General features: G+C 51.8%; 2 protein-coding genes across 8 annotated transcripts in view; one reads left to right on the forward strand and one right to left on the reverse strand.

Annotated features, from left to right (window-relative positions):
• The window catches only part of Slc25a25 (solute carrier family 25 member 25), a 34404-nt gene extending 31160 nt beyond the window's left edge, over nt 1-3244 (forward strand). For all 7 annotated transcript variants that reach the window (XM_005346057.2, XM_005346056.2, XM_005346059.3 and 4 more), the window contains 4 exons: nt 293-400; nt 492-659; nt 1188-1338; nt 1422-3244. In XM_005346057.2, the coding sequence (XP_005346114.1) occupies nt 293-400; nt 492-659; nt 1188-1338; nt 1422-1606 (612 nt within the window). In that variant the 3' untranslated portion in view covers nt 1607-3244. The remainder of the gene's footprint in view (nt 1-292; nt 401-491; nt 660-1187; nt 1339-1421) is intronic.
• A 10780-nt stretch (nt 3245-14024) lies between these two features.
• Nucleotides 14025-21985, reverse strand: Ptges2 (prostaglandin E synthase 2). The gene is made up of 7 exons (XM_005372458.3): nt 20373-21985; nt 19362-19559; nt 16822-16880; nt 16012-16161; nt 15521-15721; nt 15046-15163; nt 14025-14597 (listed from the first exon to the last, which is right to left on the reverse strand). Exons 1-7 carry the CDS (start codon nt 20646-20648, stop codon nt 14469-14471), a joined length of 1131 nt encoding a protein of 376 aa, XP_005372515.2. The 5' UTR covers nt 20649-21985; the 3' UTR covers nt 14025-14468.
• Between the last annotated feature and the right edge of the window lie 5204 nt (nt 21986-27189).

Raw genomic sequence — 27189 nt, forward strand, 5'->3', positions numbered from 1 at the left:
TCTGGAGGCCTGGGGTAGGGGTGGGGGGACACCAGCTCTGGAGGCCTGGGGTAGGAGTGGGGGGACACCAGCTCTGGAGGCCTGGGGTAGCGGTGGGGGGACACCATCTCTGGAGGCCTGGGGTAGGGGTGGGGGGACACCAGCTCTCCTACCACTTCCTTCCATCTGGGGACAGCATAAAGTAGCCTCAGAGTCGCGGGTTTCATCCAAAGCTGACTGGCTGTGAGGGGAAGGGTGGGGCCAGGAGAGGCACCATGGCCCCAGGTGCATCCCTTTGTTTTTCCTGTTTTAGATGAAGCGCCTCGTTGGCAGTGATCAGGAGACGCTGAGGATCCATGAAAGGCTTGTGGCAGGCTCCTTGGCTGGGGCCATTGCCCAGAGTAGTATTTACCCAATGGAGGTAAGGGCCACCTGGGTCCTGGAGTGGGCAGTACCCAAGGGGCACAGAGAGGAATGGGCTGTGCTCATGGTTGCTGTTACTCTCATTGCAGGTGCTGAAGACCCGAATGGCCCTGCGGAAGACAGGCCAGTACTCGGGCATGCTGGACTGCGCCAGGAGGATCTTGGCTAAAGAGGGTATAGCTGCCTTCTACAAAGGCTACATCCCCAACATGCTGGGGATCATCCCCTATGCTGGCATCGACCTTGCTGTCTACGAGGTGAGGCCCTATGGGGCATAGACCCTGGGACTAGAGAGTGGAGCTCAGCACCTGCCTGGTACCCCACCCTCCCTGGTAGAGATGCTTAGAGACAGCAGTTCACTGTCCACTGCAGTGGTCTTGCATTGCCCTGCACCTCTTGCACAGCGGGTTCAGACTCTATCCCAGGTCTATCCTTTTAGGGTCCAGAGGTTCAGCAGGCAGATCCCAGAACACAGTGACCATTGGGTGCTCACAGATCTCAGACTCCAGACCGCAAAGGCCAGGTGCTCTGCATGGGAACATAGTGCTCCCTCTACCCTCATCCTTCTCCCTGCCCTAGCCAAGAAGCCCAAGTAACAGCGGATGCAAAAGGCCAGCTAGTCAGGAGTTCAGTAAGGCCCAGGCCAAGCGAATCGGTTTACACTGGCCTCTCAGATCTCATGTGATAGGAAACAGCTTTCCTGTGGGCTCAGTGGCTGCCCCACCCCAGCATGTCTCTCCCACACTGGCTCTTCAAGGCTCACCTCTGGTCCTGCTTGCCCCTAGACACTGAAAAATACCTGGCTACAGCGCTACGCAGTGAACAGCGCAGATCCCGGTGTGTTTGTTCTCCTGGCCTGTGGCACTATCTCTAGTACCTGTGGCCAGCTGGCCAGCTACCCGCTGGCCTTGGTCAGGACTCGGATGCAGGCACAAGGTAAGGTCCTGTGCTGATTTCCATGTCCCTAGTAGTTGGGGTAGCTGGCAGGCGGCATCTAACCCGTGGCCTCTCTCCCACAGCCTCCATTGAGGGTGCGCCTGAGGTAACCATGAGCAGCCTCTTCAGACAGATTCTCCGGACTGAAGGGGCCTTTGGGCTATACCGGGGGCTGGCCCCCAACTTCATGAAGGTGATTCCAGCTGTGAGCATCAGCTACGTGGTGTACGAGAACCTGAAGATCACCCTGGGTGTGCAGTCTCGGTGACGGGAGGGTGGCGGACTTGGTGATCCTGGGCTGCAGCCCAGGGTGTGCAGCCATCTCATTCTGTGAATGTGCCAACACTAAGCTGACCTACCCAAGCTGTGAAACCCAGGATGCCACAGGAGAAGGGCAGGGGCTGGCAAGCTCTGGGCTGGTCCTGCTGACCTGGCAGGCCCTTGTGTCCCTTCCAAGGAAGACCTGTGGACATTCCTTGGGGTCCAGAGGTCAGTAGGATGTAGGCTCCTGCACCTAGAGACAGGACGTTTCCTGCGATGCCTGCCAAATAGTGAGCTTGGAGACCAGCTTAGTCCTTCCATCTCGTTCACGCAGCCAGACCTCGGCCACACCCTCCCTCTGGTCCAAAGAGCATTCCTGTGTCCCCTCAAGTCTTTCCCGTGGATGTGCTGTGGTAGGAAGTGGACCTCTCCCCACTTCTTCTTGTCCCTCTCCCCTCACTGCTGCTCCTCCAAACCTGTTTCCCAAGCTGTAGCATTCCCGTGGACCTGTGGTACAGGAAGCTGAAGGAGTACCCCTTAATGTCCTTGCCTCCTCTGAGCCTCACCAGCAAAGCTGTGTGGATGGGCCTGGGGACTCAGGCACTGGTGCATGGCTTTGCTGAAATCTAGGACCTGGATCCCAGAGGATCTATGCTACCTGCATGGGCCTAATGTCCTCTGAGCTGTCCCTAAACCCCGTCAAGACTGGCACCAGATCGTGACCACACTTACTGTTCCAGTCTGTGGTGTGAGGGTGGGGCAGGGTGTCTGTCCGGTGTGCTGTCCTGATGAGAAGGAAAGGATGCTGAAGGCCTTAATTATGTCTGAACTGGATAAAGGCTGTGGTTCGGAAGGACAAGCTGGACAAAGCGCATGTACAGCACTTACAGAGAGAGCCGGAGGGAAGTGGTTTGGCTGCTTTAAAGTCTGTTCTGAGGTCCTGTGGGCCGAGTGGGACCAGCCTCACATTCCACACGGCATATCACACTGCTTGGAGCCTATTTATTTTGTATTTATTTGAACAGAGTTATGTCCTAACTATTTTTATAGATTTGTTTAATTAATAGCCTGTCATTGTCAAGTACATTTTTTTATTCATATTTATGTTCATGGTTGATTGTACCTTCCCATCACCGCCTGCTGGGGGGTGGGGAGATGAGGTGGAAAAGTGGCCACAGAGTGACTTTACCTGCTGCCTACACTGATGGTGTGTCTGTCCAAAGAAATTCCTCTCCCAGCTGGAAACAGAAGGAAAGACACAAGGGAGGACCCTTACTGTGGGGAGCATCCCCCGGCAGGCGTAGGGTAGTGGGAAAGGTTGGGAGGATTTCTTTATTTTACCCTTCTGGAATGACAAGGCAGTGGGGCACTTCACTGGTGTGGGTGTGAGGGTGAGGACCAAAGGACTGGGCGGCCTGCCCTCCCCAGCCTGTGACCTGGGCTCCCTTCTGGCCCACGGCTGCCCTTGCTCAATGAGTGGCCAGCTCCACTTGGCAATTGAACCTCCATTGTCCCAGAACAGTCCGATGAGGAGAATCCGAACACGATGCAGAGATCAATGCAAAAGGACCGTCTGCATAGTCTACCGCTGTAACTGGAGTTGTCAAAGGCGAGCAGCCTTCTAATAAAGTTGCTTCAAATGTGATAATGGAGCCAGGGTTTTCTGTTCTGGGCTTGGGTGTTGGGGACATTGACATTTTCCTTATTCAGTGCCTCGGCTGCGGGAAGCACCTCGTCTTTAGTGGGTTTGGGGTTCTTCCATGTGTGGTGTGGCCTCCTCTTCCTGCTGGGAGCTTACTCTTTACGTGGTCTCCAGGCCTCCCGGGTGCAGAGCCTTCAGCTCCTGTCTCCTGCGTCAGAGCCTTGTTAGAGGATGACTCTGTGAGTCCCTGCAGCCACAAGCTCATCCTGCTGGAACAGCTGTCGGGCATTGAAGTGTCGCATGTCAAAGGCCAGGTCCTGGCTTTCCTCCGTCTTTGACCCCATCCATCTGACTTAAGTCAAACCCCTCCAGGTTGTTAGCAGCACCCTACTTCCTTCCTCTTCTTGCTCTACTCCAGTCCATCGGAGAATCCCATCTTCCTTCAGGTGCGCCTAGGACTCCAGTGCTCACCTCAGCCACCCTGCTGCCGATCGCTTCTCACCTGGGCTCTCGCCAAAGCTCTCAAGTCTGTCTCCCTCTTCCTCTGTTTTTGCCTGAGTGATTCACAGACCTAAAACCTTAAACTCTGGTCCCTGTCACTCAAAACTTTCCATCAAAGTGACAAGCCACAGGCTTGGAGGAACCAGTGTATTAAATCCTGTAACTCAAGATGTGGATCAAACTTAAAAAACAACACTTAGGGGCTGAAGAGATGGCTCAGGCAGTAGGCTCAGCAGGTGGTAGGCTCATCAGGCAGACTTGCCAGCTATCGAGCCTGATGACCTGATTTCAATTCCTAGCACCCACTTGGTGGAGGGAACCAACTCCCACAAGTTGTCCTTTGGCCTCCACATTCACACCCAGACACATAAACCCAAGGAACAAATTAATAAAAATGGTTACAGCCTAGAGAGCTGACTCGGGAGCAAAGAGCACAAACCAGCACCTGTGTCAGTCAGCACTGCTCCCAAAGGGCCAGACTCACAAGTGGTATATACCCACAAACTCATGTTACCTGAATTAAGAAAAAATTTTAATTAAAAAAAAAATCACTTAGGGCTGGAGAGATGGCTCAGAGGTTAGGAACATTGCCTGCTCTTCCAAAGGTCCTGAGTTCAATTCCCAGCAACCATATGGTGGCTCACAGCCATCTGTGATGGGGTCTGGTACCTTTTTCTGGCCTGCAGGCATACACACAGACAGAATATAGTATACATAATAAAAATATTTTTAAAAAATCACTTAGCTGGGCATGGTGGTTCATGCCTTTAGTTCCAGCACTTAGGAGGCAGAGGCAGGCAGATCTCTGAGCTCAAGGCCAGTGAGAAAAACCCGTCTCAGAAGGGGAAAAAAGACACCCCACAGGCTGATGGCTCATTAGGAAAGACACTTGCTGCCAAGCCCAAGGACCTGAGCCCCATGTGGTAGGAGAGAACCGATTTCCTTAGGTTGTCCTGTGACCTTCACAGTAGACTGGTGCTCACATGCACCCACACAAATACAACTTTGTTACAAATGATGTGTCACAAGAAGGGGGCACAAGTCGTCAGGAAAGACAGAGGTGCCAGCGTGCACACAAACAAGCGTTAGAATGACTTTGAAGGAACCACACACGCTGAGAATGTGGAGCAGCCCACCAGGATGCCTCCAGCAGCAGAAAGGTCAAGTGTAAGCATTCCAATGGAGCCACCCTTTGTTGACAACGGGAGTGAAGGTAATCAGTGTCCCTTGTGGACCAGCAGGTCTGTCCCCAGGTATGCACCTGTTTCCCGCTGAGGGAAAACAAACCTGGGTAGCACACCTTTAACCCCAGCACTCAGGAAGCAGAGGCAGGTGGATCTTTGAGTTAGAGGCCAGCCTGGTCTACAGAGTAAGTTTCAGGACAGCCAGGGCTGTGTAGTGAGACCTTGTCTCAAAAACAAAATTAGGGTATGGTGGTTTAGTCCTGCTGTCCCAGCACCGGGAAGCGCCCGCGTGTGTGGGGTGTGTGTGTGTGTGTGTGTGTGTGTGTGTGTGTGTGTGTGTGTTGAAGACCAGTTTGTAGTAAGACCATCAAAATTCGAAAAATAGAGGTCTGGAGAGATGGCTCAGCGATTACAACACTGGCTGCTCTTCCACAAAACCAGTTCAATTTCCAGCACCCTCATGGCAGCTCACTATCATGTGGGTTCAGGACATCTAACATCCTGTTCTGGCCTCCAGAGGTACCAGACATGCAAGATGAACAGGCGGGCCAAACACTCATACACATATAAAATTTAAAAGATAGTAAAACAAGACAATTTGGGGTGGGCACAGTGGCAAATGCCTTTAATCCCAGCACTGAGGTAGGCAGATCTCTGTGAGTTCAAGGCCAGCCTGGTCTACAAAGTGAGTTCCAGGATAGCTAGGGCTATGCAGAGAAAGCCTGTCTGGAAAAATCAAAAACAAGGGATTTGAGAGACAGCTCCTTGGTTAAAAGCACTGACTGAACAGGAAAGTTGCCAGGAAGCCAGGAAGCTTGTCTTCAGTGTTCCCTCGCTCTGCCAGTACTGAGCCTGTGTGCTGAGGAGGCCCGGAAAGTGTCTTGACTCCAAGGCTTCACACGTCAGAGTAGGGCCTAGTTGTTGGTTTGTTTGTTTTTTCTTTTGTGTGCTTGCTGTGTAACACAGAGCTGGCCTTGAACTCATAGTCCATCCTCCTTCCTCTTCCCAACTGCTGGGATTATAGGCTTATAGCACCAGTTTTCTTTTTCCATAACAAAAGCCTCTGAAATACTTTTTTTTTTTTTTTTTAAAGACAGGGTTTCTCTGTAGCTTTGTAATCTGTCCTGGAACTCACTCTAGTTCAGGCTGGCCTTGAACTCACAATGATCTGCTTGTCTCTGCCTCCTGAGTGCTGGGGTTAAAGGCTTGTGCCACCACTACCTGGATTCCTCTGAAACACTTTCAAGTTTCAGCCATAAAAACCTAACTGGGCCTCTTCCTAGTCTCCCTGTAGCCAGCCCTACTGGCTGTGCAGGGCCGCAGTGCGCGCTCACACACAGCCAGGAGCACCTGAATTTCCTGGTGGGTGTGGTTCAGCCTCCTGGGCGGAGGGAACCTTGCAGTTATCTCTCTGACGCCCCCCAGTCTTCCTCCAATGCCCTTGATGGCCCTGAGCACCAAGTGGCCAGGCCACGTTGCTATGGGGATGGCAGAAAACAGCTTAGGGAGTCCAGCACACTCATGTGGGGTGTGCCCAGATGTGGAACTGGGATGCGCCACCAGTACATAGTGTCCTTTAACTTTGGGTCCTCCTAGAACCTCAGGACGTCACCTTGTTTAGGAGTAGGATCGACGAAACTGTCATTGCAGTTTGGAGACCTTTCTCCACAGAAACCATAGCAACCAGTCGGTCAAGTGGGGGGAGTTCAGGCAAGAGTTTCATGGGACCTGGCTCCTGAGGAGGAAGGGAGGAGCAGACCTTACGGCTGCCGTAGGTGGGTTTACAGCCCGGTGCCTAGCTCCTCACCTGGTCAGAAGGACTCCAGGTGCTCAGGCTACCTCCGCTTCAGCAAGGGCTCTGGAGTTCACTTGCCCTCTGTCCTCTGTGGTGGTTCCCAGTGTGTCAAGTCTATTCGAGATCAGGAGGGGGGCCCCAAACCCAGCGATTAGCGATTATCCTTACAAGAATAAAAAGTGGCCCCGTGTAATCCTAGCATTTGAGAGGCCGAGTTAAGCTAAGCCAAGATATATATAGACCCTGCTTTAAATTTCATTGCAACATCTCTTTTGTGTGGTGTGTGGGTGTGTGGTTGTGTTTGTGTGCATGCGGGAGGTCAAAGGACAATGAGCCTGTTCTGTCTTTTCATACCAGGGTCCTGGGGACCACACGCAGGTCCTCAGGATTAAGAGCACTTTTCCTGCTAAGTCACCTCGATGACCTTGATACTCTAAAGAGGGAGGAGTTGGGACAGAGGTGCTCAACTCTACATGAAGAGGGTAAGTTAGGGGGCAATGGGTACTAGCTAAGAAACACCGAGGATCCTGCTGGCAGCCACCATTGGAGACCAGTGTGAGAATTAGTGTCTGTGGCATTGGCCATCCAAGGTTCTGGGAATTGGCTAGGACACCAATACACCACTTACTTCAGGAATTTGTTACCAAGGTAACAGGTGAATCATCCCCTTACCTTTGGGTCCTGACTGATTTGGCTCTCCCACCAGCTCAAGCCTCGTCCTCCAAGCCTTCCAGCTACTGAATGCCTTTCAGGCACAGCCTCTCAGCCCCTCTATCCCACGTGTTCGGGTTTGACCTTGAGACCTCCGCTACCTGCCTAAGCCGGCCTTGTCTCCCTGCCGCGTTGCCTGCTGGCACAGGTCACTTCACTACTATTCCTCTCACTCCGCGCTGGGGGCTTTGTTTCCTGCCCCTGTCCATGCCTAGAGCCCAGAACTGTTGACACTCACGTGTGGTTTGGATTATACCGCCCCTGGATGGCCTTTAAATTGGCTTAGACAGTAAAGTAGGGCACTGTGGTATGGTCCTGAGCAAGGTCTGCATTGCCAAGTGTCTTTCTCCACTAGATGGACATGGGACCTTTCTTACAGCCCTGAAGGGACATACATGCCTCAGTTCATACAAAGGAGAAACTGACCTCATTCGCCATCGTGGCCTGTGCTCTGCTGTCCCCAATCCAGATTTCACCAGTCTAAGCGGACTGGAATGTAGGGGAAAGGTGGAAGGGAGGCGCCTTCATGCTGGCACAGCTGCCCAGGTGGACCTTGGTCCTCGCACCTAAGGACCAGCCAGCCCAGTGTGGCCCCAGTTGGTCCGGGCTAGCTGAGAAGAACTGCAGGAGGTGGAACAGGACTGAACCTGAAGCCAGAGACAGCTGGTGATCGTCCAACTGGGCCTGCTGGACAGAGTCCACGAGCACGGGGTCAGACAGGAGAGCAGCCCAGCAAATGAACTCTTCCGTCCTTTTCTGTCGCTGTGAGCCCACCCTAGGGTCCTGGAGGGGTCTCTCTCTCACACAACTCTTGCTGAGGCTGATGGGAGAGGAAGCGGACCTCATCAGCCTGCGGGGTGCCTGGCTCTCCCTAACTTCACAAATGGGGGACACAGGAGACCAAGCCCCTCACTCATTTCTCCCTCCTGGCTACCCTATGCGTGGCCTCTGTGTTAGCATCAGGTCCATTGTACCAGCAACCACACTCTACTCTCAGTGATTCAGAGCATGCCAGTCTCTGGAGGCCTGAAGTCCAAAGTCAGTTCCGCTGACAGGAGTTAGGGTGTCAGCAGGCTTGCAGGCTTCGGAACAATCTTCTAGCTTCTGGAGGCTTCTGTAGCCCTTGACTAGTGACCCTTTCAGACTCCTCCAGCTGCCTGCTTCCACACAGAGGCATGCACATTCTGACTCTGACAGCATCTCCCTCTGTTTGCTGTAGCCAGGGTTGGCTTCACACTCACCTGGTAGAGGAGGAAGAAGCTGACCTTGAACTCCTAATCTTCCTGCCTCTACTTCGCTGTGCTCTGGGATCACAGGCTTGTGACACCCACCTGGCTTTCTGTTTGCCTCTCTTGATTGCTTTTAGTGCCTGCCTAGACAATCTCTCCATCTCAAAATGGGCTGTTTGATCACACCTGTAAATTCCTTTTACCACAGCAAGCACAACAGGTTCTGGGAAAGGAGAGTAAGCTGGTCACACTGCTCCCCACCCGGCCACAGTTCCCTGCTGGTTGTGACCTTACATCAATAGCCCTAGCCCTCAGGAGGCTGTAACAGCAGGGGTTACAGGGGTCCCAGGCCAGCTGAACTATATACATTGAGTTCTAGAGCTGCCTGGAGTCCAGACAGACCCCATCTCTAAAAGCAAAAAGGTACTCATTTTCTGGTGCCATCAAACACCCCACCCGTCAAGATCTCTCTATTGTTTAAATACCGCAGAGGTAATGCCCAAGGAATGTGGCACACCAGAGTATCAGGCACTTGCTGGAACTGGCGAGAAAGAACAGCTTTATCCCAGAACAGTTTCTATGGAGAATAAGCATCCATTGTTCACCTAATTCCAAAGAAAATGTAATGGGTGGGAGAGACGGCTCAGTGGTTAGGAACACAGAACTGCTCTTGCAGAAGGCCCAGATTCAGTTCTTAGCTCCCAGGTCAGGCAGCTCATAAAGCCTCTAATTCCAGTCCAGGACCAACGGATGCTTCCAGCCTCCTTGTGTGCACGCATACACGTGCGCCTAGATACATGCGCAGTACTTTAAAATAATTTTTCAAAATATTTTTAAATGGAAATTTAACAAACAAAAGCAGGAAGCTAGAATGCTCCCTGTTGGTTCCCTCCCTAGCTAGCATGGAGGAGATATCTTGGTCTCAGGGTTCTCTAGGCCTACTTCCTATGTCCTTGACTCAATACCGGGAGCCATAGGGATGCCGCTCTGGGTTAGACAGCTGACCTCACAGATTACACCCGTCACTCCTTCAATACCAAGCCTGCACTCGGGAGGCAGAGGCAGGCGGATCTCTGTGAGTTCGAAACCAGCCTGGTCTACAGAGCTAGTTCCAGGACAGGCTCCAAAGCCGCAGAGAAACCCTGTCTCGAAAAACCAAAAAAAAAAAAAAAAAAAAAAAAAAAAAACAAAAAACAGTACCAAGCCTGTGCCACCTTCCAAACACCTCTGGACCCCAGCCTCACCAACCCTACAGATGGTCACTGATGCCAGTTCACAAGAGGGATGAGGCTTGTCCAAGGTCACAGCCAAGAGTGGGCAGGGGGGGCCCAAACTCCAGCCTCTGCCTCTGCCAAGACCATAGGTGAAGCTGGGCAACATAGTGCACCTCTGTAATGCCAACACTTAGGAAGCTGGAGGAGGTTGCAAGTTCAAGGTCAGGTTCCAGTCCAGCCTGAGCTACAGACCTCTGGAGACTTAGTGTGACCTGACGTGACAAAGATCAGGTTCCTGGGTTAGCTCAGAGACCCCACTATGATTTTCTTTTTTTTTTTAAATGCTTATTTATTTATTATGTATACAATAGTCTGTCTATATGGATGCCTGCAGGCCAGAAGAGGGTCTCATTACAGATGTTTGTGAGCCATCATGTGGTTGCTGGGAATTGAACTCAGGACCTTTGGAAGAGCAGGCAATGCTCTTAACCACTGAGCCATCTCTCCAGCCCGAACTATGATTTTCTTACTCATCTCCAGACTCTTAAATGCTAAATCTCAGATGGGCTATTTGGATAATAAAGGTCACCTAACTAAAGCCGGAATTGGCCACAATGTGGCTGCCACATGCTGTTTCCATCTCCTGCAGACTTCGGAGGTTCTCTAGGTGTTATCGGAAAGCATTGCAGGCTTTGGAGGCTCTCTAGTGCCTCCTGGTGATACTGGGAGCTTTACAGGCTATGGAGGCTCTCCAGTTTGTCCTGGTGGCATTGAGAGCATTGCAGGCTTTAGATGCTCTCTAGTGCCTCCTGGTGGCATTGAGAGCATTGCAGGCTTTGGAGGCTCTCTAGTGCCTCCTGGTGGTACCGGGAGCTTTACAGGCTATGGAGGCCCTCTAGTGCTTCCTGGTGGCTGTGGGGGGAAGCACATTGAAAGTATTGTAGGAAGAAAGCTGGGCCTAGGTGTTTTTTGTTTTTTGGTTTTTTTTTTTTCCGAGACAGGGTTTCTCTGTGGCTTTGGAGCCTGTCCTGGCACTAACTCTGTAGACCAGGCTGGTCTCGAACTCACAGAGATCCGCCTGCCTCTGCCTCCCGAGTGCTGGGATTAAAGGCGTGCGCCACCATCGCCCGGCCTGGGCCTAGGTGTTGTTTGTGGCAGCTTCAGTCATTCTCCAGGGTAGTCACAGGAAGCCGGTTTAGCTAGCACCATCCTTGGAGTTCCCATCACCTGCTCAGTCAGTGTAGACTTCTCGTTACCTACAACATCCCCTGAGAAAAAAATCCTCAGGATGACTCCAGAGTCCCCAGTGCCTCTGCCAGTCCTGCCGTGCTTTCTGTGGAATGCAGAGATAGAAGAAAGCAAGAACAACATGTCTATGTCTGACAGCTGAGACACAACTTGCCTGTCCCACCTCCTAAGTCAGATGACCTTCAGGGGGTGCTAAGGCTAGACACAACCAATGGGCAGTGCAGGACCAGTGAGAGCACAGGCAGAGGATTCTCCTGGCTATGGTATCCTAGTGAGAAGATGGACATCTCACAGTATGGGTAGATCAGTGGCTTCCTTTGGGGAGACAGACAGAGAAGTAAGTCCGTTTCCTTGAGAGATACCAAGGAACAACAGTGGACAGAGTCCTGAGAAGGGAACATGGGAGGTTGGAAGCAGGGACACAAGGATGGAGAGATGAAGGCACAGAGAAATAGATGCAGGGATGGAGAGATAAAGGCATGAAGAGGTAAGAGGGATGCAGGGATAAGGGGATGGAGAGATGAAGGCATAGATTGCTGGGGACCCCCATGCCTGCCAGAGTAAACAACTTGTTTTCCTGTGTTTGCAGCTGCTCTGAGCATGAGACAGAGGAACGGCATCTGGTGGCTTGCAGTGGCCATTGGTCAAGGAGAGCCTATATAAGCTGCCCTGTAACACAATAAAGTGGGCATTCTCATTTCAAGGATCACCCATGTCTTTCCTCCCTGTATGTGTGTGTTTCAATCTCCAGGACCCTTGCACCAATCTCCCTGGCCCCTTGCCCCACTCGAAAACCATCCAGGTAAGCTACAGGCATAATACCATAGTACATGTAGTACAGGCGCTACAGGACAGTAGTACACGTAGTAGCATGGATGTTACAATAGATGATGGGTTGGAGGATGGAGAGCGCAGCAATGGGAAGACAGAGGTCAGAGGGATGAAAGACCTTCACATTCCTGTCACTCACTGCAATATTTGCTGTTTCTGATTGTTGTAGGTACTCAGGGGTTCACAAGGTATAATCTGGACCAAGGTCCCTCAGACTTCAGGTGTGTCCAGTAACTGGAAACAGCTGTGGCTCTGGGGTCTCCATCATGTTTAGAGATGACCTCCATGTCACCTTGTACCAGGAACACTGCCTCAAGCCCAAGTCCTCACTTCCTCCTGCAGCCCCAAATGCTGAGAACTGATACCCCAAAGGGCAAACGCTAGTAAGTGGGCCGTGGCATATCTGAACGGGTGCCCTGCACAGAAGAACCAGTGTGGTATATACTAGCTGCCGAGGTTGGAGGGCACAGAGGCAGAATAGCCTGGAAGCTCTTCCACACAGCTGTACAGGCCATCTCAGGTACTTACCTACATGGTGCTGTTATGAGCATGGACTGGAGGGAACTACAGATAAGAGGCCCCAGGTTCCCCGCACCCACGCTGGGTGCTCACAACCATCTGCAGCTTCACTCCCAGTGGGTCCATTGCCCTCTTCTGGCCTCTGCAAGCACTAGGCATGCACGTGGTGCAGACAGCGCACAAGCAGAACATTCACACACATTAAAGAATACATTAAGCTGGGTGGTAGTGACACAAGCCTTTAATCCCTGCACTTAGGAGGCAGAGGCAGGCAGATCTCTGTTGAGTTTGAGGCCAGTCTGGTATACAGAGTGAATTTCAGGACAGCCAGAGCTACATGGAGAAGCCTTGCCTCAAGAAAAAAAAAAGCAAACAAATGATGTGGGATTCCCCTCTGTATGCTGTGATTACCATCCATGAATAAAGAAAACTGGCTTGGCCTGATAGGGTAGAACAGAGCTGGGAGTGGGGGGAACTAAACTGAATGCTGGGAGGAAGAAGATGGAGTACGTAGAAGCCAAGGAGCCAACATGGAGCCACTGTCAGAGAGAGACATGCAGAAACTTTGCTGGTAAGCCACTGCCACATGGCGATACAGATTAATGGAGATGGGTTAAATTAATATATAGGAGTTAGCTAATAAGAAACTAGAGCTAATGGGCCAAGCAGTGATTTAATTAATACAGTTTCTGTGTGATTTTTTTGGGGCTGTGCAGCCGGGAACCAACAAGTGGCTTTCACACAACAAACAAATAAAATAAAATAAAATGAATTAAAACAAGCAAAAGCCGGGCTGGGGAGATGGCTCAGCAGTTAAGAGCATTGACTGTTCTTCCAGAGGTCCTGAGTTCAATTCCCAGCAACCAGATTCACAACCATCTGTAATGAGATCTAGTGCCCTCTTCTGGCCTGCAAACATATGTGCAGACAGAACATTGTATACATAATGAATAAATCTTTCAAAAAAAAAAAAAAACAAGCAAAAGCCTACAGACTCTGTCCCAGCCTCATCAAGCTTGGCATCCTGATGTGCACCTGATCTGCTCCAGTCCCCTACCTCCTCATCCCATGGCAACTTTGTTGGGTTTGGTTTTATTTTGAGGCTGTCTCATATAACCTGGGCTTGTCTCAAGCTCGCTGTATATAAGGAGACTTTGAACTGACCTTCCAGTTGTCCGCCAGGTGTATTGCCACACCCTGCCTTATGTGATAACACAGATGGAACCCAGGGATCTGTAACTCCACCAACAGAGCAGTCCAGGCTAAACTCTCGGTGTTCCAGCCTCAGCCTTTTGTTTGCTGGCGTTACAGGAGTACGCAACCAAACCCAATTTGCCCACAACTTTCTCAGAAGTAGGACTACCAATCTGCCCATCTGATAGCTGGAGGCTTGGAGAGGAGTGTCCCCGCCCTAAGCTCTGTCTGTGTTCAAGAGTCTGGTGACATTCAAGGGGAACCACTAGCACAGTAGAGGCACCAGGGTTAATGCAACCTGCCCTGGCTTTCCTTGACTGACAGCCCCTGCAGCCCCTCCCACAGACCAGACCTCAGAACAGTGGCTGCCTGAGGGGAGCAGCAGACATCTCCTTTATTGGAAATACAATAGTCCCAGGGGTACCTGGGAAGAACTGGAAGGAGGAAACGGGGCTTTCCCTAATGCAAACTGCCCTCCCCTGGTCCAGGGTGGGAGCCAGTCTGATCCTTGCTAACAGGGAGTCAAGGAGCCCTGGGGGAGCTGGAAAGGAATCCCTGCTGAGAACAGGCCCCTGGAACTGGGGCTGGAAGGCAGTCAGTCCTCTGCAACCCCTGACCTCGTTACCCTCGGAACAGCTGTGAGCCTGGGCCTTGTCTCCAGTGGCAAGGACCCTAGTAATGTCCAGTAGAGGGCCAGGGGGCTGGGTGGACCAGAGACAAAATGACTGCCCCCTACGGCATGGCCAGGAGCTAGTCAGGAGGTCTTGACCCCTCGGCACTAGTCTCTGCAGCTGGGGGGACTCAGTGCACTGATGGGGCTTCCTCAATGGCCCGCTCCATTCGTAGGTACCAAGGTTGGATGCGTGAGTGTCGCATCAGGTCATCGAAGGCCTCCAGACCCTCCATCACTCGCAGCACACCATACACTGCCTAGGGAAGGAGCAAGAACAGCCATCACACTGGGCCCACAGAGGCATCCAAATGGCCCATCTGCTACCTGGTGTGTAGGATCTGAGGCGCTATCTCAGCACCTGGTCAGACCCAGGCTATCTGGTTACAGGACTGCGCAAGGACAGGGCTGAAAGCCAGGGAGGGCAGCGAGACTGCCGGGTGGAAGCCTGGAGCCGTGCAGGCCACAACCAAGCCAGGAAACTAGACGGAGAGCTGAGGCCCTGCTCCTGCCACTCAGGCCCCTAGATCCTGCCCAGCCTGCAACAAGCCCCTTCCTGAGCCTTTCAGGTAAGAGAACCAAGAGGAGAAAAACAGACATAATTACTCCGGGGAGAAGGAAGCTGCAAAACGTAGGCCTTGCCTGGACTTTCCCTCCCAAGATCCCACTCCAAGGGGAGGCCACTCTATCTACCACCATCATACCCACCAGGTCAGCAAGATTAGGCTTCTGGCCCCCCATAAACGGCCGGTCTTTGCCCACTGCGGTCACCCACTTGTTGGCTGCCTCATAGAGGTCTACACGTACATCATCCTGCAGGTGGTGCCTGGGGAGAGACAGGGAGGCTGATCAGGGAACTGGGGTGGTCCTAGATGAGGGATGGCACCCACATCGCGGAGCACCTGCCCCCAGCGAGTGATGCTGTGTGGCTCAAGACAAGGACGGGACCCCGACAAGGAGGCAGAAGTAAAGGGCCCAGGGCAGGACAGTGACTTCTGACCCCAAAGCCTGAGACAGGGACACATCACACAGCTGGGTCCCAGGCCGGGCTTGCCGTCTCTAGGCCTCAGTTTCCCTCTCCCCTCCCGAAGGGTTTGATGGATGCTACACAGACCACCATGCCCAGACTGGGGGACAGCAGAACCCTGTTCCCTCGTATGCATATACTTGCACGAGCCATCACCTGCTTTTGAGGCGCTTGCTGATGAGGTACATGGCCGCTGCACCCACATACTTGGCCATGGTGGCCTCCACAGCCCCAAACTTTCCCTCACGGACAATGTAGTCAAAGGAAGCCAGGGCTTCGGTGGGCGTCCGGTAGACGTTGGGGGAGATGAGGTGCACCAGCCAGTCGTCTGCCCACTGCCGCCACTTCATCTCCTCCCTGCAGACACGGGACACAGAGCGTGTTGCAACGGCGTGGCCCCTGGCACTCATCTCCCACAAGACTCCCCAGAGCAGTGGTTCTCAACATCCCGGATGCTGTGGTGACCCCAACCCTAAAATTACTTCATTGCTACTTTCTAACTGTAGTTTTGCTACTGTTACGAATTATAATACAAATATCTGTATTTGTATTATGTAGGATGTTTGAGCCCCAAGGGTCACGACCCACAGGTTGAGAACCCACTGGTCCTTACCACCCCACCCCTCCTGCACCACAGCGCCACTCACGTCCTGGCTTCCTTCCCACCATACATCCGCTGGGCCTCCTTCTCATCCAGCATGAGCCAGTACTTGTTGCAGAACTCAGTCACCTCCTTGCCCTGGTCGTTCATGGCCTTCATGGGTGGGTAATAGGTGATGACCTCTTCCAGGGACTGCCTTCAGGGAAAGGCCAGAGCTTCAGCCTGACTCAGTCCTCATGCCCCCTTGGCCTACCAACCCAGACCATCCCAGCCTGACTCAGCCACTCAGTGACCCAGCCCTGGGCTAAAGCCATGACCCAACCTAGGAAGGGTCACTTACTTGCAGCAAAAGGGATTAGGTTAGACATGAGGAACACTGGCGTAGGAGTTCCTTCTGTCTATGTGTTGCTTTCATTGGATGAATAAAGAAACTGCGTTGGCCTGGTTGATAGGACAGAACTTAGGTAGGCAGAGTAGACAGAACTGAATGCTGGGAAGAAGGGCAGAGTGGCAGATGCCCTGGGTCTCCTGTCTGAGACGGACACTGGTTAGAATCTTGCCGGTAAGCCACAATCATGTGGTGATACACAGATGAACAGAAATGGGTTAAATTAAGATGTAAGAATTAGCCAATAACAAGTTAGAGCTAACGGGCCAGGCAGTGTTTAAATGAATGCAGTTTCTGCGTGATTATTTTGGGTGTAAGCTAGCCGGGCAGCCGGGACAGAACAAAGGGCCCGGTCTCCTTGTAACAGAACACTTTCCTGATAGAAGGATGAAGGCAGGCCTTGGTCTACTCTAGAAGTACCTACAGCAGCTCCACTCTTAGATGCTGGGTGTCCCAGGAGCGCCTTACCCTGACACCAGGTGTGTCTTGAGAGCACTGATGATGACGGAGGAGTCGTTCAGCTGTTGCTGGAAGAGAAGAAACAATTGTCTTGTGTTGTTGTGAACCCAGGGCCTGAGGCGTGAGGGGCAAGAGCTGTGTTACTGAGCCACGCCCCTTGCCCCAGAGACAGGTTTTGATCAGAGGCTCTGGCTGGCAGTTGGCAGAATCAGGCCCCTTAAACAGCAGCATTGTCAAAAACAAACAAACAACAACAACAAAATAACAGGAGCGCCCAAGGTATCTGGTCCTTGAAACTGGGCCCTGCTGAGAGCCATCACAGCTCACCCCAAACCCTGGCCACTCACCCTTGGGCCCTCTTTCTGAGTAAGGGTGACCAGATATCACTATTGGGAACATGACTTGGAGAGCCACAGCTTCTTGGCACCAGGGGCAGGACAGCACCCAGAGGCTACATATAGGACACCAAGCCTAGCAGCAGGATTTTATCCTTACCGTCCCTTCAGCCCAGGGTCTGGGCTCCTGGAGACTTAATCAAGAAGTCAGCCCAACGCCTCCCATGGTCTCTAGCTCACATCTGTAATTCCGGTACATGGAAAGACAGCTAGTTCTAGGCCAGTCAGCACTACAGAATAAAACCCTGTCTCAAAACCAAAAAACCACCACCAAAAACCCTCTACAACACCTGCATACACACTAAATAAGTAATTAAAAAATGTAATTTAAAGAAAAAAATCTGGGGGGATAGGGTCTCACTACATAGCCCAGGGTGGCCGGGACTCACAGAGATCTGCCACTTCTGCCTCCTGAGAAGCAGAGAGTCAGGTGTGCACCACCAAGCCTGGTGGGGGGTTTGCTTGCTTGCTTCCTGCTGGGTGTGGGGGTGTGGTGACAGTAGTTTGCAGGAATTGTTCTCCCCCTTGAGTTCTGGGGACCGACTCAGGTTGTCAGGTTGGGCAGCCAGCACCTTTACCCAGCCATCTAAACCACCCTTAAGTAAAAAATTTTAACAGGAGCTAGAGAGATGGCTCAGCGGTTCAGAGCACTGCCTGCTCTTCCAGAGGTCCTGAATTCAACTTCCAGCAACCACATGGTGCCTCACAACCATCTGTAATGAGATCTGGTGTCCTCTTCTGGCCTGCAGGCATACATGCAGAGAGAACACTATACATTACAAATTTAACAAAATAAACTTATTTATTTTATTAAATAAAAAAATTTAACGCCGGTCAGTGGTGGTGCATGCCTTTAATCCCAGCACTCGGGAGGCAGAGACAGGTGGATCTTTGTGAGTTCGCAACTAGCCTGGTCTACAAGAGCTAGGTCCAGGACAGGCTCCAAAGCTACAGAGAAACCTTGTCTAAAAAAACCAAATAAATAAATAAATTAAATTAAATTAAAAAAATAAACAAGCTGGACACAGTGACACAGCACTAGGGAGGCACAGGCAGGTGGAGCTCTGTGAGTTCAAGACCACTCTGGTCTACACAGATAGTTCCAGGACAGCTAGGGCTATACAGTGAGACCCTGCCCCCCCAAACCAAAACAAATGTACAAATAAACAACCCCGGGGGCTGGAGAGATGGCTCAGCAGTTAAGAGCATTGCCTGCTCTTCCAAAGGTCCTGAGTTCAATTCCCGGCAACCACATGGTGGCTCACAACCATCTGTACTGAGATCTGGCGCCCTCCTCTGGCGTGTGGGCATACATCGAGGCAGAATGTTGTATACATAATAAATAAATAAATCTTTAAAAAAAAAAAAAAGACCCAGCTGTAATGCCAGGTAGGCGGTGGGGGCATGTGCCTTTAATCCCAGCACATGGGAGGCAGAAGCAGGTGGATCTCTGTGAGTTCACAGGCCAACCAGTTCTACAGCATGAGATACAGGACAGGCTCCAAAAAGCTACAGAGAAACCCTATCTCAAAAAACAAAACAAAAAAGATCCAACTGTAAGGCCTTTTCTTTTATTTATTTATTTATTTTTTATTATTATTATTATTTTTTTTTTTTTTTGGTTTTTCGAGACAGGGTTTCTCTGTGGCTTTGGAGCCTGTCCTGGAACTAGCTCTGTAGACCAGGCTGGTCTCGAACTCACAGAGATCCGCCTGCCTCTGCCTCCCGAGTGCTGGGATTAAAGGCGTGTGCCACCACAGCCCGGCTTGTGTGAGTTTCATCACAGCAACAGAAACGGAGTGGAAGAACCGCACCTCAGGCCCAGACCACCCCAGCTGCAAACCAGTTTGTGCAACTGTAAATGCAGCCCCACCCGGTCCCCCAAGACCTGGCTAACAGGGAAAGAAAAGGCTCTACGCTGCCTTGAGTTTTGTTGTTGAGACTACATCCTGCTACTTTAGCAACCTCAAGAGCTCAGGGATCCATCGGAGCAGCCGCCACTACAGGCACGCATCACCCAGGCCACACTTATGACCCTTTCTCTACCCCAGCTCTTTTCCCTATGCTCAGCGGAGACCAGGAAGCTCTTTTAGATTTAGGGAGACTCCTAGACAGCCTGAGACAGAAAGGAGGCATGGGATCCCCAGGGCTCACCGAGCTGTCTCCTTCCTGGGCCACCAGGATGGGCACCTTCCTGTAGGAGGAGAACTTGATTTCAGTCCTTCTGACAGGGTTCACCTCCACTACCTGATAGGGCAGGGAGTGGAAGTCGAGGAAGGCACGGACTTTGCTGCAGAAGGGACATGTCTTGTACTGGTACAGGGTCAGCTGCAGGTGGCTGGATGGGGACAGCTGGAGGAGAGAAAAAAGACGGGTGTCACCTGGAGTCCTAGAGCACCGCGCCCCCCAAGCAAACCTTTCTCCATGGAGTCCCCTTCTAAGCTGACCCTGCCAAGACACGAATGGGGAAAAACAGGGAGAATGGACAGCATGGGCAAGGAGCTCAGGGGGCGATGGTACAACTCAGTGCCCGGCTGGTATACCACAGGGCTAGGACTAAGGCTCAACCCCCATTCCTCCAGTCCTCTCTAGGGAAGGAGCAGAGCTGACCAGGCATTGACATTGGCCTGAAGCGAGGTCTACCTCGGACGTACAGAAATGCAGGGAGACTATATGCGGCTTCTCCACAGTGAAGCCTGCAGGTGTACTTGCTGCAGTTGCAGCCCACCCGCCTCAATTTCAAATGGAGATCGGATGGACAGAGAGGAGAGCCGCGAGCCAACAGCTCTCTTTCCAGTTCCAGCGTCCAGGAATAGGCCATGGGAGGTAGGGTGGAGGCTCTGCAACTCGAAAAGCCCACAGGGGCGGCTGAGCCACCGCAGCCGGGGACACACCTCCAGTTCTGGGTCTGGAGTCCGGCTCACTCGGTCCACAAAGACTACTCGCGGCACCGCGCACTCAAAACACTATAGAGACCACATGAGACATACAGCTCTAGGTAAATGGGCATCAGTATGAACCTCCTCGGACTCCCACGGCCAAGACACTCGCCCAAGGTCACGAGCGGGCGAAAGAGGCCATTCCTGACCCTGAGGCTTCTCAAGAGTCCCGAGTTCGGGGCTGACCCCGGCTCCCCGTCCGCAGCCCGTGCCAGCCAAGCCTTACCTGTGCGGCAGAGCGCTCGGCGCGGAGGTCCTGGGAGCGCAGGTGCCACCGCACGGTGTGGTACAGCCCCAGCGCGCCGCCCAGGGCCAGCGCCGCCGCCCCCAGCAACCGCGGGCTCCCCTTGCGGACCGCGGGGCCTGGGCTCCCTGCCGCAGCCCTGGTGAAGCCGGCCCACCTCTGCGCCGAGACTGGCGCCCAGGGTCGTGTACGCGACCCCTCCGTCAGGGCGCACCGGCTCAAGCCAAGAACCCACGCAAAGCGCGCTGCCCGGGCCATGGTCGCTCTGCCGGAGCTGCGGGCGGGCGCGCGAAACCAAAACGACTAAGGCTCTAGGGTGCCTTAAAGGGACAGGACTCCCGGCAGGGAGTGTTGCCGAGGGCGACGATGACGCCGAGCAGGGATTAGAGGCTGTGCGGGGACTGGGAGCGCACACCCGTCTGAGAGGCAGAAGCACACCCCAGGAGCTTTAGAAGTGGCTCGACGTTTCTGTCTTTTCGGAGTGCAGCGGTGACAAGTGATTTGCGGTCGGTTGTTTCCACACCGTGCATCTATTCGAAAGAGTCTCGCGGGAAACGCCGGTCTTCCGACGAATGCTCGCTCTGGAGGAGGCCAGATGTTGTGGGTGGCTGCAGCATCTCTGATTCTTTCTGCCCTCCCGCAATGCTATACCATTCTGCTATGATCAGAACCATAAACTTTTCTCAGTCCCGGCGGGGGCCTTGGAAACCACGTGCCTCGGAAATGGCCCATGCTGCGGGGCCGGCTCGTCCACCCGAGGCCTACAAGCGTTGACTGGGACCGAGTGAAGGTTTCAGGACGCCCCAAGCCTTTGCTGAGCTCTCTGGTTCTAACCGAGGGCTAGATCCCCACCGCCAGGGCTTCTCCGCGGGCAGCCCCGAGGTGGCCCCGCCCCAAGGTTGAAAGAAGGCGGGGCTCCAAAGTGGGTGCGGCATCTGGAGGCGGGGTTCGTTGGTAGGCGGGGTAATGGAAATGCGAGGGCTCCTGGGGCGTCCTGGGTTCGATCCTTCTGGACCTGGAAGCAAAGGAGCCCACTATATCCAGCAGGGCCAGGAGAACGAAAAAGGCCCAGTGGCTCCAACGTGCTTTGCTTTTCTGTGACTACCTAGCTGGGAAGAGAATAATGGCCTTAACAGACACCGAGGTCCCCGGCTCAAACCCTGCCTCTGACTGGGGCTGGAGTTGTCCTGGAGCAGTCCCGGGATCAGACAGAAGGGCATCAGGGAACAAATCCCTGGAAACTGCTATAGAGAACTGTGGCTACCCCTTTTGTTTTACAGTTGGGGAAAATGAGGCAGCTTCAAGGAGAGTTGCCCATGTTGCTTTAGACCCTGAAGGGCAATTTGGGGATGCTGGAAGGGAGTTTAGTGGTTTAATTGAACAGTAGGGACCAACACCATCTGTCTCTGTTGCTGCTTTGTCTTGATGTGACCTGTTTACAAAGTAAATCGCCAGATCAGGGTCAGGGGCTGGAGAACCAACATCCATAGGCTCTCCTGTTGCTTTGATGAACACCAGTTTGCCCACCTGTGATACAAGAGTTAATGATTGGCATCTCCTGCAGACCCTACCACCCCCACACTCTGACTTGTGTTGAAATGAGAGCCTTTAATCCCAGTCCTCAGGAGGCTGAGCTAGGTATGAGTTCAAGGCCAGCCTGGTCGACGTAGCAAGCTCCAGACCAGCCAAGGCTACATAGTGAGACCTTATCTCCTTCTCATCATCATAATACATCATAATAAATAAATAAATTGAGATATGAATGGGGAGAGGCTGAGAAGTCAATGTGGCTGATTCCTGGGAGGGGGGGGGGCTATTTTTACCTAACAGACAACCTAACTGTGCCATCATAGCATAAGATGAGCCAGCCTTTGCCGAGGAAACCCGTACTTGGTGCTCTCAGTGGAGACACTTGGCAGAGTTCTTTTCTTCTCATGGCGTATTGTCCAGTTCTCATCTTGCCATCCTACCCTTGAAGGTACCTCTGTGCTGCCTCTTCATTCTAGCTACAGACTTCAAGCTGTAGCCAGCACAAGGCACAGTCCTGCTCGGTGCCAGGGGACCTGGGCTGAGGAATCAGCTTTGGACTCACTTGGTGTGGGAAGTCCTTCTGTATATGTGTTGCTTTTATTGGTTAAAGAATAAAGAAACTAGTCGGGCCATGGTGGTGGCCTTTAATCCCAGCACTCGGGAGGCAGAGGCAGGCAGATCTCTGTGAATTCGAGGCCAGCCTGGTCTACAAGAGCTAGTTCCAGGACAGGAACCAAAAGCTATGGAGAAACCCTGTCTCGAAAATCCAAAAAAAAAAAAAAAAAAAAAAAAGGGCTGGAGAGATGGCTCAGTGGTTAAGAGCATTGTCTGCTCTTCCAGAGGTCCTGAGTTCAATTCCCGGCAACCACATGGTGGCTCACAACCATCTGTAATGAGGTCTGGTGCCCTCTTCTGGCCTGCAGACGTACATACAGACAGAATATTGTATGCATAATAAATAAGTGTAAAAAAGGAATAAAGAAACTGCTTGGGCCTGTGGTAGGGCAGAATAGAGCTAGGCAGAAAAACTAAACTGAATGCTGGGAGAAAATAGGCAGAGTCAGAGAGGGGCCATGTAGCTGCGGAAGGAGACAGATGCCCAGAAACCTTACTGGTAAACCACGAGCCTCAGGGTAAAACATAAAATAATGGAAATGGGTTGATTTAAGATATAAGAGCAGGGTGGAGAGATGGCTCAGTGGTTAAGAGCATTGGCTGCTCTTCCAGAGGTCCTGAGTTCAATTCCCAGCAAACACATGGTGGCTCCCAACCATCTATAATGAGATCTGGCGCCCTCTTCTGGCATATGGGCATACATGGAGGCAGAATGTTGCATACATAATAAATAAATAAATAAAATCTTTAAAAAATATATATAAGAGCTAGCTAGTAATACACCTAAGCAATTGGCCAAGCAGTGTTGTGATCAATATAATTTCTATGTCATTATTTTGGGTCCAGGCAGCTAAGAACATACAAGTTTTCTCCCCACCTATACTCACTCATTCAACCAGATGCAGCCTTAGAAGCCCCAAAGTGATGAAATTTCAGGGCATATTATAGAAAGGGGGTCCTCAGCCTAGGCTGAGAGATACTCTTTCTGACCATCTCTAGGCCCCAAATGATCTCTGCTCTCCTCTTTCTCTCTGGTTCTCGCCCTGACTCTGGCCCTAGCATGATATCATCTCAGGACTCAGCAAGTAAGCATGGCTTCTTCCCTTATGTTCACATGAAATCCGTCCCAGATATGGTTTGGATGTCTGTGTCCCTCCCAAGTCTGTAAACTGCAGCTGAAGACAAGTGTGGTCGGAATCACATCAACCATTTAGAGAGTGATTAATCAGTTCTCAGGAGTGGATCAGTGCTTTAACTACAGGGCCCCAGAGAGCAAGCTAAACCGCTTGCTCTTCTCTTCTTCCCACACAAGGACACCGGGAGGAGGCCAACCCAACATGCAAGGACACAGGGAGGATGCCAACTGGAAGGGACTGGCCGGACACCAAATCTGTTGGCTAGCTTGCCCTTGAACTTTCCAGCCTCCAGAGCTGTAAGAAAGAAATCTCTTGTCATTTATCTAGCCCTCTGTCCCTACCATTTTTGTTAGGGTAGCAGGCATGGATGAAGCTGTGACATCAGGCCAGCTCCACCCTGATTCCAGGCCTGGATTTAAATCTGCCCTTTCCACAATTGAAACATTGCCCAGAGCCTACCACCCACCTCGGTGTAGACTCCCCACGGTGCCACCCTTCTTCCTGGTCACTTTCTCATCTTCTCCCTCTGCCTCGGTAGCCAAGTAGGAGCCCAGGAGTCTTGCTGTTCACTCCAGGCTCTCCACCCCCACTCTGTGTCTCCTGAAACTGTCACCCTCAGACTCCATAGGGCCGAACTGACTCTCCCACACAGAACCTACCCGACAGCTGGTCTGCTACAAAGTGAGGCTGAGAGGAGCCAAGCTATCTCGTCACTCGGGAGGCAGAGGCCAGTGGATCTGTGAATTTGGGTCTAGCCTGGTCTACATAGTGAGTTCTAGGGTAGCCGGGGCTACATAGTGAGCCCCTGTGTCAAGGACCAGCCTCAACAAAAATACCTCCTGCCAGGGTACAGGCGTGGGTGTAATGGATTAAGTAAGATGCTGCAGGATCCCGAGTGGCTGCAGCGGGCAGCGGCCATGAGAGCCCCAGAGCAGCCAGTCCCAGATGCACGAGACCACACCACAGGTCTCCACAGATCTTCGAAGGCAGCTGGTCCTGGGCAGAGAACCACACAATGGACGAGAGACAGACAGACAGATAGACATGCCATGCAGAGTGAGGTTGGATATTTATTTCGTGGATTATGGAGAGGAAAAGGAGAAGGGGAGAAGAGCAGAGAGGCAGAGGTGTGGGGGGAGAGAAGGGAGAGATGAAAGCTGCCTCTTTGAGAGGGAGGCTGAAAAGGAAGAGACTCAAGCTGGAAGCTGAAGACCTGCTGGCCTCAGCAAACTGTTGGGGGTGGGTGGGCGTGGCTCGTCTCTTAAAGGGACAGGACATATAATTACAGTGGGGATTTAGGAATATAGTAAAGAATATGAAGATGCAAATGAAAATAATGAAACGGAGAAACATATAGGATAGTATCAGGAGGGAATTCCAGTGATACTGCCCATGTTTAATTTCCAATTGCTTTAAATACCACTGACCCCAAAAGGTAGGAGTAAGACAAAAGACTGCATTAACACAATACAAGGAAATGAACATACCAGTTGAAGGTGTGGGCTACATCCATTGTTAAACATTCTGTTGCTAGAATAAGACAAATCAGCAAGTCACGCTCATGCCCTAGACCAAAACACTCTGTAGGCAAACCACTCCCTGGGTGGAATCCTATGTTCTCTCCCTAAAGGAATTGGACCCTTAGTCAGATTCTTAGACTTTTGTTTGAGGTAGGAACACATCTACTTCTTTATTCCTGAAATACCTAGGTCTGGATTTAGTTGCACCTGTTGACAATAACCTTGAGAGAGCAGAACTCTCTCAGCTGAATCTAGGTGGGACCTTTGAGATAGAAACATAATAACCTTGAAGGAACTAGAGTTCCAACTCTCTGACCTTTGGTCAAAGTGGAAGTAGGCTCACGTCTTCTGACCTCCTCACCCCTGCCTAAAAAAAATATAAATAAAGAAAAATAAAGAAAAGAAAGAATCCAAGCTATAAAGACTATTTAGTGCATGCTTCTTCCATTTCACTAAAGGTCTATATATTTTTATTTTGTGTATATGTGTAGTTTTGCCAGCACGAAGGCTGTGTACCATGTTCATGCAGTACCCGCAGATGCCAGAAGAAGCAATCTGATCCCCTGAAACCCAGGCACTGACAGTGGCTAGCCATCGTGCTGGTTCTAGGAATCCAGTCTGGATCCTCTGCAAATAACAAGTGTTCTCAACTGCCGAGCCACCTCTCCAGCTCCTATTGTTTTTTTTTTTTAAGTGCCAAAAGAACAACTTTTATTCAAAATCGGTGAACATTAGGGTTAAAATTCCCAACCAGGAAACTGGAGACTGGCCCCCCTCAGAAGCCTGGAGGCTCCCACTGCAGACTTCAGGACTGGGGGTGGGGGGGTGGAGGAGGGCGGGGAGGAGGGCGCTGAAGGGTGCTCACAGGGGTCCTATTGTTATTTTTAATCATATGTATGTGTGTGCCTGAGTGTGTTTACGTGTACTACACATCTGCAGGTGCCCGAGGAGGCCAGAAGAGCCCATCAGATTGGAACGAACTTACAGACAGTTGTGAGCTGCTGTGTGGGTGCTGAAAACAAAATCCAGTCCTTTGCAAGGGTAGCCAGTGATCTTACCCACTGAGCCGTCTCTCCGGCCTTTGCTTATTTTGTTTTTGGACAGGGTTTCACTTTGTAGCCCAGAGCGGCCTGGATCTGTCCACTTGGTTCAGCTTCCTAAGGCCTGACTTGCAGGCCTTCTGAAGCTTTTCAAATATACACAGTTAAGATGCCGGGCGGTGGTGGCGCACGCCTTTAATCCCAGCACTCGGGAGGCAGAGGCAGGCGGATCTCTGTGAGTTCGAGGCCAGCCTGGTCTACCAAGGGAGTTCCAGGACAGGCTCCAAAGCCACAGAGAAACCCTGTCTCGAAAAACCAAAAAAAAAAAAAACAAAAAAAAAACAAAAAAAAAAAACTATAGGGCTGGAGAGATGGCTAAGAGGGTAAGAGCATTGCCTGTTCTTCCAAAGAGCATTGCCTGCTCTTCCAAAGGTCCTGAGTTCAATTCCCAGCAACCACATGGTGGCTCACAACCATCTGTAATGGGGTCTGGTGCCCTCTTCTGGCCTGCAGGCATACACACAGACAGAATATTGTATAATAAATAAATATTTAAATAAATAAATAAATAAACTGTCACTCTGGATTGTGAGTCCCACGGATTCTTCGGAGTCTGCTGCTCCTTGGGTTGGTGTGCCCAGGGGACGAAGGGGCCATTAAAGTGCAGTCTGCTGTTCAGTATGAACTGTTTTTCAAATGGATCTTCCTCAAGGTCCACCAGCTGCAGGAGATGGACACTCAGTCTAACCAAGGGCCACTGTCTAATTCTGGCCTACACTGCTTAGGCATAAGAGAACTGTAGAGGCAGGTAGGGAGACCCTCCTCTAGACCCTCCCTGGCAGTGACTAGTTTACAGCTAGCAACTCGTGTGGGGAAAGGAAGGGCCCTTGGAGCTCCAAATAGCATGCCAAGCCCTCTGGGTGACTCCAGTGCTTGAGAAGAGGCTAGCCTGTGACCT

This window comes from Microtus ochrogaster, chromosome 4 (genome assembly GCF_000317375.1).
Source record: "Microtus ochrogaster isolate Prairie Vole_2 chromosome 4, MicOch1.0, whole genome shotgun sequence".
Taxonomy (NCBI): domain Eukaryota; kingdom Metazoa; phylum Chordata; class Mammalia; order Rodentia; family Cricetidae; genus Microtus; species Microtus ochrogaster.

What these genes read in the sequence shown, in the direction of transcription:
- Ptges2 (XM_005372458.3), bottom strand. Translation starts at nt 20,648, where the DNA reads ATGGCCCGGGCAGCGCGCTTTGCGTGGGTTCTTGGCTTGAGCCGGTGC. An exon ending in CCCAGGAAGGAGACAGCTCG is followed by an intron (nt 16,881 to 19,361) that starts GTGAGCCCTGGG and finishes CTTCTCTTCCAG; the next exon opens with CAACAGCTGAACGACTCCTC. An exon ending in AAGACACACCTGGTGTCAGG is followed by an intron (nt 16,162 to 16,821) that starts GTAAGGCGCTCC and finishes CTTTCCCTGAAG; the next exon opens with GCAGTCCCTGGAAGAGGTCA.